This window comes from Vanellus vanellus, assembly GCF_965231255.1.
Source record: "Vanellus vanellus genome assembly, chromosome: 22".
Taxonomy (NCBI): Eukaryota; Metazoa; Chordata; class Aves; order Charadriiformes; family Charadriidae; genus Vanellus; species Vanellus vanellus.
Genome location: NC_138927.1, coordinates 4,788,393 through 4,799,405, shown reverse-complemented (window position 1 = coordinate 4,799,405; position 11,013 = coordinate 4,788,393). Strand labels below are relative to the sequence as shown.

Here is an 11,013-nt window from a genome sequence, read left to right as displayed (position 1 = left end):
GCTCTTGTGGCCGTCAATCAATGGCGTGGGCGGGCTATCCGATAGCGTGGGGCGGGACCAACTTTCTGATGTGGCGATGGGTCTTCTCGGCCGTCCGTCTGCCTTTACCCGCTGCCGATTGGCCGAACGCGCCGTCATTCAGGTAGGGACAACAGCTTGATTGGGTAGCGCCGGGGAAGGCGGGGCGTTGCGCGGCGGCTGCGCGGGGGGACGCGGCGGGGAGGGACGGACCAGGAATTATTTTTATTTCTTTGTTTCCCGGGGTAAAAAAAAAAAAAATTAAAAAAAGAAAAATTAAAAAAAAAGCCCCGCGCGAGGGAACCCCCCGCGGGGGCGGATGGTGCTGCCGTGAGCGGGGCGGGCCGGGGCAGCGCGGGGCCGGGGAGCACGGCGGGGCCGGCCGGGCCGGGCAGGGCCGGACCGGAGGCGGCCGGGAGGATGAAGCGGCGGAGCGCGGACTGCAGCAAGCTGCGGCGGCCGCTCAAGCGGAACCGCATCACGGAGGGCATCTACGGCAGGTACCGAGCGGGCGGTGAGGGAAGGGGGGAGCGGAGCGGGGGGGGGGGGGTAACGGACGCGCCGCCGCCACCCCGGTCCCCGCGCACCCCCCTCCCCGTCCCCTCAGCGGGTCCCCGCCCCCCCTCCCGCCCCTGTCAGCGGGGGCCGCGCGCGCGACATGGCGGCCCGTGTCCCCTCAGGCGCTGCCCCGCCCCGCGGCCTGGTCGCGCCGCCGCTAGGCCGCACCGACCCCTCCGCCGCCCCTTCCCGGGCCTCGGGGCCGGCGCGGGGCGGAGGGGGGGAGCTGCTGGCCAAGGTCCTGTCGGCGCTGCCTGGAGGAAGCAGCGAGGAGGCGGTGGGAGCCCTCGGCGCCCTGTCTCCCCCCGGGGAGGGGGAAGGTTTCCTCACGGGTGGGTTTCCCCAGAGGTACTAAACCTGCGTGGTTCCACAAGGGCAGTGCGGCGGGGCAGGCCGGCGCCGGGGCTGCCGGCTCCCGGCGGGCGGCAGCTTCTCAGCAACTTGGGTTTTCACGTGGTGGGGAAGGTACCTGTGCTGGGGCCTCTGCAGTGGAAGCACCAAAGAGCGATAGGTGTAGCAGCGAGGGATGCGAGCAAGGAGTTGTGTGGGTAATGCCCGGAGCAGGGACGGATGGCCTTGTGGTGGAAACGCAGTGGGTACCTGGCTCCCCTCTGACCCGCGAAATGAGAAGGGAGACCGGAGTGAAATGAGATCCACAGTCTTAGGCACGGGACGTGCCTCACCCGTGTCTTGAAATAAAAGCATGCTATCCAGGTGTTTATATGCAGAACACACCAAAACACAGATTCCTAAGCATTTGCTTGTTGTGAGCATCTTTTAAAGGGTATTTTAGAGCACTACCTTCATGAGTATCTAAGTATGCCAAACTTTATATGAAATACAATAATTACATATTTCTGAACAAAGAGGAGTATGTGTTAGTAGAGCCTGGAAAGCTGGCTTCTGAAAGTTACAGTAAGCACTATGTCCCATTTGTGTTTCTAGTTCAGTTGAGGTTTATATATACAGTGGCTGCAAACCCAAGCAAACTTATACAATGCAGATTTTAGCTTTGCACGAGGGAAATGGTTGATAGTGAGCTCTCACTGTAAGAAAATTGTCACAACGTACTGCTTATCCTAGTTGTAGTGAATCTCTGCTTCAGAGTAGAAGACCTCTTGTTGCTTTAGACTCCCAGGTTTTGAGAAAACACTGGAATGTTAAACAAAAGCCATCAATTGCTTAGACGTTAATGTTTACAATGACTAGTCTTAGGAAAATAATTCCAATGTAAGCAGTTCCTTATATAATTACTTAGTTTTCAAAAGTAATTCAAAACCATATGCTTGCCGTTACCTTCGAGGTGACTGGCTGGAAAAGTAGGGTGAGAGAAGGGGGGAAAACCAGAAAAAGGTGAGAAGAACACCTGATGATGAGTGTGATCAGCATGTAGACCTGTGGTAGTTGCATGTACGGCTAATAGAGGCCTCTGGCTGCTTGTACTAACTTCTCCTGGAATGTTTTAGTTCAGAAATAGGATTTTTAGCCTTTGTTTCACATGCCATTTTGATAAACAGAAGTCAGTGACTCCAAAGTATTGTCCCACAGAAAGAAAAGAGAAACTAGTGGGAGGGCTTGCTTCTGGAAATCTAACCAGAGAGAGGTACTTCTACGTGGATTGTGGCTCTTTCTCTCTTTTTTTTTTCTTCTCTTTTTTATTTTCTTTTTTATATGAGAATGTAGTTTCTCATGTAACTACAGATATCTAAATTCTTGTGATTACTATATTTACTCAGCTTATCTTAATTGTCACCATCAGCTTACACAAACCTAGTAAATACAGTTATCAGTAGGCAGCATCATAGTGTTAGGAGCAAAGCAGCTAGGCTGATTGAGATGCTTAACTCTTGTAGGATTTTTGTTTGCTTTTTAAATTAGGACCAATCTTCCCACCCTGGTTCCCTCTCCAGTAGCTCAATACAGAGCTAGGCACAGCTGTCACTGAGCATGGTTGAGAGCTCCAAAGCTGAAGAGTTTTGGAGCAGGTGAAGCAATGAAAGAATTTTCCTGCAGTAAAACTCTGGTGGTGGGGTTCTCTACATGTGTAAGTCTGAAGCAGGTTATAAGAAGTGATAGAAAAATATTTTCTAGTCACAGAACAGAGTTAGAAACGTAAAATCCTGGGTTGCATTGAAAAATGTGAATATTCTGTCTCCCTGAAGTTAATTTTTTTGCCAATTTCTGCAGTATCCTTTGCAACAAGTTTATCTAAGGGTTTGGCCTCAGCCCTTCATAAACACTTTCAAAGTTATTCCTGAGCAATCTTCCCCCCACACCCCTTCCCCACAAATTTTCAGCAGCTGCCCTTCCTGCTCTTTTTTAAACTGATTTTTCCATTCTGCTGTTTTCCCTTCCTTCTGCTTTCTGCCTTTTTTACCCCTTTTTTTCTCCTTTCAGTTCAGTTTTACTCCCCATCTACAGCTCCAAGCCCCTTCAGGCTGTGTACGAGTGCTGCGTAACATGGCACGCCAGCACTGCCATTAGCAGCTTTGCCCCTGCGTTCTGCGACTGAAACCTTGGATGCCAGTGCTGCAGTATCACAGCCTAAAGGGAATATTGTTACCTGCGCTCTGAAAAACCTGACAAATCCCAATCTAGTATTATGTGCAAGCATGATAAAGACTTGTGCTATTTAGAAGTCTTATAGCGTCTGGGGAAAGAACATTATTACAATTAAAAGATAACTGTGCTTTCAATAGACCTCCAAACCCAACAAACTAATAGTAGGAATTGTGAGACCTCTTGTTATTTCCACAGTGTATGTTCAACACTCTGCCTTTTCACTCTTTAAGCTATCTGTTGCCATTGTTTTACAATGCTTGAGTGATTAATATCTTATACCTTTGACATTGTGCATGCATTAAAACCTTAATTGTTAATTAAAGTATTCATTGCAGCTTGTCGTCAGTTAAGCAATTAAAGTTTACTTGTTACTGCTTGTTTCTAAGTCTCCCCAGTCCTCATCCGTGATCTATTTAAAATCCTTCAGCTTTATTGCTGATACTGCTTGTTTTGGCTCTACTGAGTCGCATTGGCACTTGCTACCGATTTTGTAGCTGGTTAAGTTTTGAGATTAATTCCACATGTTATTGGCTTAACTTCCACATCATCTGACTTATGCTATGTATGGTGGATTTCCTGACAGTAGTCCTTAAACACTGTATGTTCCTTTAGTATTAGGATTTTTTTTAGCCCTACATATATATTGCCCTTTATCGCAGGCAATACCTGGGCTGGCAGCCAAGTGAATGCCTGGGAGGATGTGTGTGTGTCTGTAATCTCTAAGTGGTTACTGAGATACCCACTGATGGCGTAAAGGCAGCCTGTGTCCCCGGGCATCTCATACTGGGCAGTGTTTCTTGATACCGTGATCCTTTTGCTCAGATACTCCTAGGGTTCTGTATGCCACCTAACTTCTGATACGGCTTATTTCCAAGGACTTGCTTTTTGACTCTGCTAACAGCCAAATAAACTGAAGGAAAAAGAGTTCATTACTAACTCCAGGAATGTGGCCTTTTTCTAGGCTTTTGCTTTTTTTTTTTTTTTTTTTTTTAATCTGTAATGATTCTTCCTACTGATTTATTCTGGCACTTTTTTTATAAGCTTCCTATATGGGGAAAAACATTTTCTTCTCAACCTGCCCTGGAGGTCTGTAACAAACCAGCAGTGCTACCTTTTATGACTTTAACTTAAATTCAGGTCTCAAATCTAATTTAGTTTACATTTAAATGTGTTCTACTGTGTCAACCCCAATGGTACATGTAATATTGCTTCCCTCTGCCAGTGACTTTCATTCTCTGCACACTAAAATTCCTCTAGCTTTATTTTATGTGTTCTGGACTCAGGTGTTTTCAGCTGAGTTACTGTAGTGGGCTAACAGTTTCTCTTGTTTCAGTACTACAATGCTGATTGCTGATTATATGCCTGTGGTTCAGCAGTCTATTACCCTTGCTTCCAGAGTTACTGTAAGAGTTTTCTATTTTGTCTTTCTTTACTTACGTTTCTATAGTTTGGTGACTGATATATTCTATGCCATATCAAGACACTGAGTAAGGAGTCAGGGAGGCTTTCTGGGATTCTTTACATTTCTCTCTCTTTTCTAAAATTTAGTTGGCAAGTAATTCACATAAGTTTCCAATATGCATACCACATCCCAGCAGTCGTGTTGTCTCTTGCATACTTGCTGTGCTTATTCTGTCCTACCTTTTTTGTTGGCTAGTAATATCTTACATATGTCTATATTTGTTTGTGTATTTACATATATAAAGCTTTTTTTTTTATTATTTTAAAATCTCCAGTGGTATTCAGTCAGCATCCCCAATGTCCTGTCTGACATGGGATGGGTAACCTTGAGAGGGTGGTTGTTGACTCTCTGGTAATTTCATGTGCGTGCTAAACCTCACCATTCTAAAGCCTACCTGTGCATTTGGTGCCCTGCCAGCCTCAAGATGCCTTCCACTCCATTGTCTGGTGCGAGTCAGGCTGCAGAATGAAACATGCCATCAATTCTACTAAGATTCACTTTCCAGCCTTTGGAACTTGCTGATAATAGTGGGCTAGAATAGAGGCTTAATTTGCTACCAGTTTGGATTTGGGGTGCATCATTGTTTGTTTTTTTTTTTTTCTAGTGATTTTTAAAAATGTTTTTACCTTACAGCAAGCATGATATCTGTTTCTGTGGGGTGGTAAAAAGAGAACAAAGACCAAGAGGGTGGAAAAAAAAGGAAAGGGGGGAAAAAAAAAGGAAATGGCATCTGGTACTTGGGGTGGAGGGAAGAATAGGGAGGAAAATTACATGTTTGAAAATTCAAATGGGGAGACCAGCCACTGTTGGGTTATAAATAAATCTTTATGTTCAGTATACATTAGCAATCAATTGACCTTTCACAGAATTTGCAGCACTGCAATCACTGCTCCTTCCCATTCGGTTCCCTGCTCTTCTTGTGAATGTGTCTGTCCTTCCCTCTCGTCTTGTATTACCCTACAAGATTAAATACCATATGCTAGTTTTATAGGGAAAGCCCTGTCCTTCTTAAACCTCTGTCAGATCACTGAAGTCAGATTTTTTGACGTGTCAGAAAATGGGATAACACAGATTTTAGATATTTATCTGCATCAATCTGCCCCTGTATTGAGAACAAACTCAGAATTATAATTGGCATTATGGAACGTATTTGAGCCTTTCTAATGCAAGGGCTACCGAGGTTAGGAAGCACTTCTGCCTAGTGAATATTATCTCGAAGTGAGGATACTGACGCAGCAGCTATTAAAATTCGAGAAATGTGTGGATGTGCTCAGAAAGATCAATGCCTGTCAGAGGTTCACAGGCACCAAATGGCTGGTGCTGGATTCCGAAGGAGCGCTGGCTGGCTCGGCTGCAGGATGAGCGTGGTGGAGGGGACAGAGACTGGGTAACAATAGAAACGCGCTGAAGGGAAGAGCGGTGTCTGGAAGGAATCAGGGGCTTGAGGAGCAAAGATGAAGTAAAAGTGGCTAGTACAAAGCAGAGAAAGGGAGGAGGGCTATTGCTAAATTTTGTTAGTCATTTCATTCATGTGATCTTCTTTGAACGGTCTGTCATGTGAAACAAACCAGCAGTGATTAGCCTGTTAAAGCGAGAGGTCCGTTAGCCTCTTTTTCTTTGGGGTTTAATTTTTGCTGGACGTTTTTCAGCTATCACTAATGTAAGTGTTCACTGAAGAGGCGTCTGTTCAGTAAGCACTTGTAAATTAACCGGTGAACTGTGTGCTTGGCAGGAACAGCAAATTTCAGTGTGCAGCATACCTTTATGGAAGAAGGGAAGCTGAGATTTGTGTTCCTTTCTTCCTCCTACAAGGACTCATTGCCACCTGCAGACTGCAGTGTGCTGCAAAGGCACCCCAGCTGTGTACGGAACTGTGGCAGCGTGGAAGCTCAGCACAGTTTGTGAAACTGGCCCTTCTCGAGGAGGAGCTGATGTCTGTAGGCTGCTACCTGTATGGATTTTTAAAGCTGGGAGTGTTTACTTATGGACTGCAGTCTCTGACTCTGCAGCCCTGCATGCTTTAATTGAGGGGGGGCAGGGTGTCCTGATGCAAAAAAAAAAAAAAACCAAAACCCAACGAATTGATGGAGTGTAGTACCTTTAAAATTTTTTCTGTAAGTGCATGTATGCGTGTGGAGTCATGCAGTTGAATACATATGTAGAATATATTACACAACAGTGAACTCTCTTGCTGAGACCAACATAAGTGGATGAAGTCTTTGTAAAAGGAAATAACTTTCTGGTGTCTTAGTCTTGTTCTCATTAAATTCTTTTGAATCCTTCAGATGACTGAGAAGTAGGCTCTTTAATAGTGTTGGGAAAACCTTATTACAAATGTTGTATTGTTACAATTCCACTTTAAAAGGTGGTCAATGTCACCATAGCCTTTGGATTGATAGGAATTTAATATTAGAAATCACTTTAATGGCTGTATTACAGACCTCTTATTCAGCAAATGCTTTAACTTAGAGTGGCACTTAACAGTTGAAAAGCATTAGTTCTGACAACCCTAATTTGCTAGGAAAAATGTAGTCTCCTTATGGATTTCAATGGCAGAAAAATAAACAATAGCCATAACTTCAACCCAGGTAAAAGTGCCTACACAACATAACTGCTTTTCCAGCTAAACGGACAGAATAATGATTGCCTGGGTGCGATGCCTTGATGTATTTCCTCGCATCTTCAGAGCTGCACATGTACAGTTCAGCAGCACGGTCAAAACGAACAGCAGAGACTGCACCCAAATATCTGTCACCTTCTATGTCTAAGTATTCTCTGAATACAGCTGCTTTTTACAGATTTCTGTTGAAGATTTAAACTTTAAATAAACAGAGAATGCAAGCATAATCTACCAGGACAAACCTGACCATTTAAGGGGTTTTGGTAGGTTTTGTTGTGGGTTGTTTCTGTGGTGGTTTTGTTGTTGTTTTTTTTTTTTTAAATACTTCTACTGTTGTTTCATTCTTCTCCAAGAGTAATTTTTGACTAAGTGGTGGGGATGGTTCTGTAAAAACTGAGAAAAGCAGTACCTCAACTTTTCCAAGAGTGTGTGTGTCATTAATTTTGTTTCCATTAAATTAAAGTGCTTCCTGTGGCCTCTTTATTTGCCTCTTTTCCCCCAGTCCCATTGTGTTAAACTCCAGATACAGAATATTCAAAAAAAGGGGGGAGTGGAGGGATGAGGTGTCAAGATGGGTTAAATGTAGGAATAGTTGCTTATTTGTCTCAGACTTCAAAAATGTATTTTTTATTAAGTCTTCCTTTGGCTTGTGCTGGTTTAAAGCATCTACTCGTGTGGGTACATTCGAGAGTGTTTAGGTAAGTGGTTCTGCTGCAGCAGTTCCTTTCAGGGGGTCGAGTCACAGTGGAAACCTTGGCATTGGACTTTTAGGGGAGAGCCTGATAACATACAGTGAGACAGATTCCCCTTCCATTGGGGGAAAGCTGTAGGACCAGGACAGTTGATAAGGGTCACTTTCAAACACATGCAATTAATTGTCGATTCACAAGAAATCAAGTGTTTTCCCAGTTGTGTGGTTTGGAAGCTGACCTTGTGGTACAAGCAACATGAGTGATAACTGGCCGAGTAGTTTGCTTGCTTCTAAACCTCTGCTGGCGCAGAATACTTCTTATAGAAGTTTTCTATTTTGTATCTTCTCTGAAGCTCTGAACAACTTCCTAAAAAAGCCACATGTCCATGAACAGTGCAGAAACTTGACCCTACCTGGCACTGTGCATGCGAGCTCTTGGCAACTTATCAGTAAACATTCCAGGGCAAAGTTCTACTGGTGTTGTTGGCAGTATCATAGGGGAGGAAAAATAAGTTACTAAAAGCAAAAAACCAACTGTCCTTGATTTAAAAAATAAAAATGTATGTAATAAAACCCCACCTTTCTTATAACCCAGTACAGTGCAATGAAGTAGTTGCATTTGGGGAACTGGAGTAACGTACTAGATCTCTGCATGCTGGGTTTGGGGGAAAACGGTTCTTCCTTCCTCCGTTTTAGCACAGTGGATTGGGCTGATCCCTCAAGTGCTCCTGTGTTAGGTATGATCTCAAAAGATTTAAGGTCTGTAGCCAAGAAGGAGCATCAGTGGTTCAAAATGCAGGACTAGGAATAAGGGAATGTGGCTTTGAAATAATAAAAAAAAAAAAAAAAAAAAAAAAAAAAGAAGTTAGACTGTCTGGTCTCAAGTGCCTCCATTTTTCTGTTGTGGTTTTCTTTTTGTTTTAATGGATGCATTTGCTTTAATGTGGATGTTTTCAAATACAATTCTGACAACTTGGTATCAAAACAGTCTTCCTAATTGCTATAGTTATAGGCTTAAAATATATCTCAATTTATTGGTGTTGCAGTTTGTGTTAAATGTGGAAAATGAGTGAACATCTGCAGTCTGTTGAGGAGAGGGAACACAGAGATTTCTGAGCTCCAAGTAGAAGAGTGCAAACTAGAAGAGAAGCATTTCAGCTGTGACAGCATACCTGGTGGCAAGACTTCACTTTGTAAAAATACGCTGCAAAGCTAAAGGGAGACTGTCGCTGAATGTCTCGTAAGAGCAGCGAGCCTTCTGTTTATTTGCTACTTTAAAACAAATGCAGTTCAATATAATTAACTTTATTGGACCGGGCCTGACTTTAATGTAATGATAAAACTACCTATTTTGTAAAATTTTGGGTAGTTTTGTTACCTGTATTATAGTTGTCTATAGCTTTTATTCCTGAACTTCTAATTAAAAAAAAAAAAAGTAAATCTCTGTATTGGAAATACTGACCTGAAATTACCTTTCTTTTTTTACAGTACGTTCCTCTATCTGAAGTTCCTGGTAGTGTGGGCCCTAGTACTGCTGGCAGATTTTGTCCTGGAGTTCAGATTTGAGTATCTGTGGCCATTCTGGCTCTTCATCAGGAGTGTTTACGATTCCTTCAGATACCAGGGTTTGGTAAGTAGAACACAAAATTACTGTCCCTTTGCAGGGAAATCCTGCAATGTTTCAGGGCATATTCCGTGTTACACAACTAACTAAATGGCACTGGATGATCATTTTCACAAGAGGAGGAATTTTCAAGCAACTAAGTGGCCCAGGCTCAAGTCTCTTCTCTCTGACAGCCTCTTTTATCTGTGGCAAGTGGAAGTGAAATATATAGCTATCAAATTTTCACCATAGGAAAATATTGTTTGAATTCCTTAGATTAGTGAATTGGTTTCGATCCCTATATAGCAGGTTTTTCCTTAAAATAAAAGAGGAGCCCTTGCCTGTTTTAACTATTTACTACACTTTCAGAGAGTAAATGACACTGCTGGTTGGTTATTTGTTTGTTTTCCAGAAGGACAATGTAGTAATGTTAATACTATATCAACAGTGTAAGTGAAAGTCTTCAAACAAAATAATAAGGAATAAATATAGCTGTGTGGAGACTTGTTGGAAGAGTGGATGGGCACAAATTCTCAAGTTGCCTCTGTTCTCTCTTGGCTAAGTTTCTACTTTGATTGGCCAGGCTGCTCCGTTTCTGTGCCCTGATTATAAACAACACTAGTGTTTCTATGTTGAAATCATTGTGGTGTCACTATTAATAAATAAACTGGTAGTATTTTCTGGATTAAAACAAAACACTCTTCTTTCCCCTCACCCCTCCTTTCTTTCAGGCCTTTTCAGTATTTTTTGTGTGTGTAGCATTCACATCAAATATAATATGTCTGCTCTTCATACCAATACAATGGCTGTTTTTTGCTGCCAGCACGTATGTTTGGGTACAGTATGTCTGGCACACAGGTAGGTCACTATTTTTTATTTACAGCTCGCTTATTTGAATATACATCTTGCAGCTTTTAGTAGCATGCAGAAACCCTCTTCTATTTGTTACCACGTTCGTTTTAATGCAGTTTTGTTATAGTTGAAAAAAGGTTCTTTCGCTTTCGTTAGTCTGCTGTCCGGCTGCATGTTGCAGGAATCATTAAACCCTGACCAATGGAACTGAAGGTGTATGAACAGGGATTCCAGAGCAGGGAAAAAAAAATATTTTCCTGTCTTCAAAACACTTCTGCAGCAATTCAACAAATACAGACCACATAGGAAAAGTTCGTGAAACGGTTTTACATTCTTCCTGCTACTCGATTAGTGTGCTACTAATTTTGCGTATTGTCATAGTTTAAATTCATATTAGTCAAATCTTTGTATCAACTGGATTCAGTTTCTGAGCAAAAAGGCTGATAATACCAGTGACTGCCCCAACAGTTTGAGATGTGTATTGAGAAATCTTCTCCCCTCCCTTTTCTTTTTAATCCTTAGTTGTTTGAGGGTTTTTTTGTAAATCCTTGGGTTCTGGGGGTTTGGGGCAACCGTTGGATTGGGGGGAAGTGGTTTAGTTTGCATGAGCACTAATACTTCATGAGTTATGTCTATGTCTTTCCCTC

The 11,013-nt window shown here is 42.9% G+C and overlaps 1 protein-coding gene across 1 annotated transcript in view; it reads left to right on the top strand.

Annotated features, from left to right (window-relative positions):
- Positions 1–76: 76 nt before the first annotated feature.
- Positions 77–11,013, top strand: part of MACO1 (macoilin 1) — a 30,760-nt gene continuing 19,823 nt past the window's right edge. Inside the window, exons 1-3 of the mRNA XM_082494335.1 lie at positions 77–518; positions 9,400–9,541; positions 10,246–10,372. Of these exons, the coding sequence (XP_082350461.1) occupies positions 439–518; positions 9,400–9,541; positions 10,246–10,372 (349 nt within the window). The 5' untranslated portion in view covers positions 77–438. The remainder of the gene's footprint in view (positions 519–9,399; positions 9,542–10,245; positions 10,373–11,013) is intronic.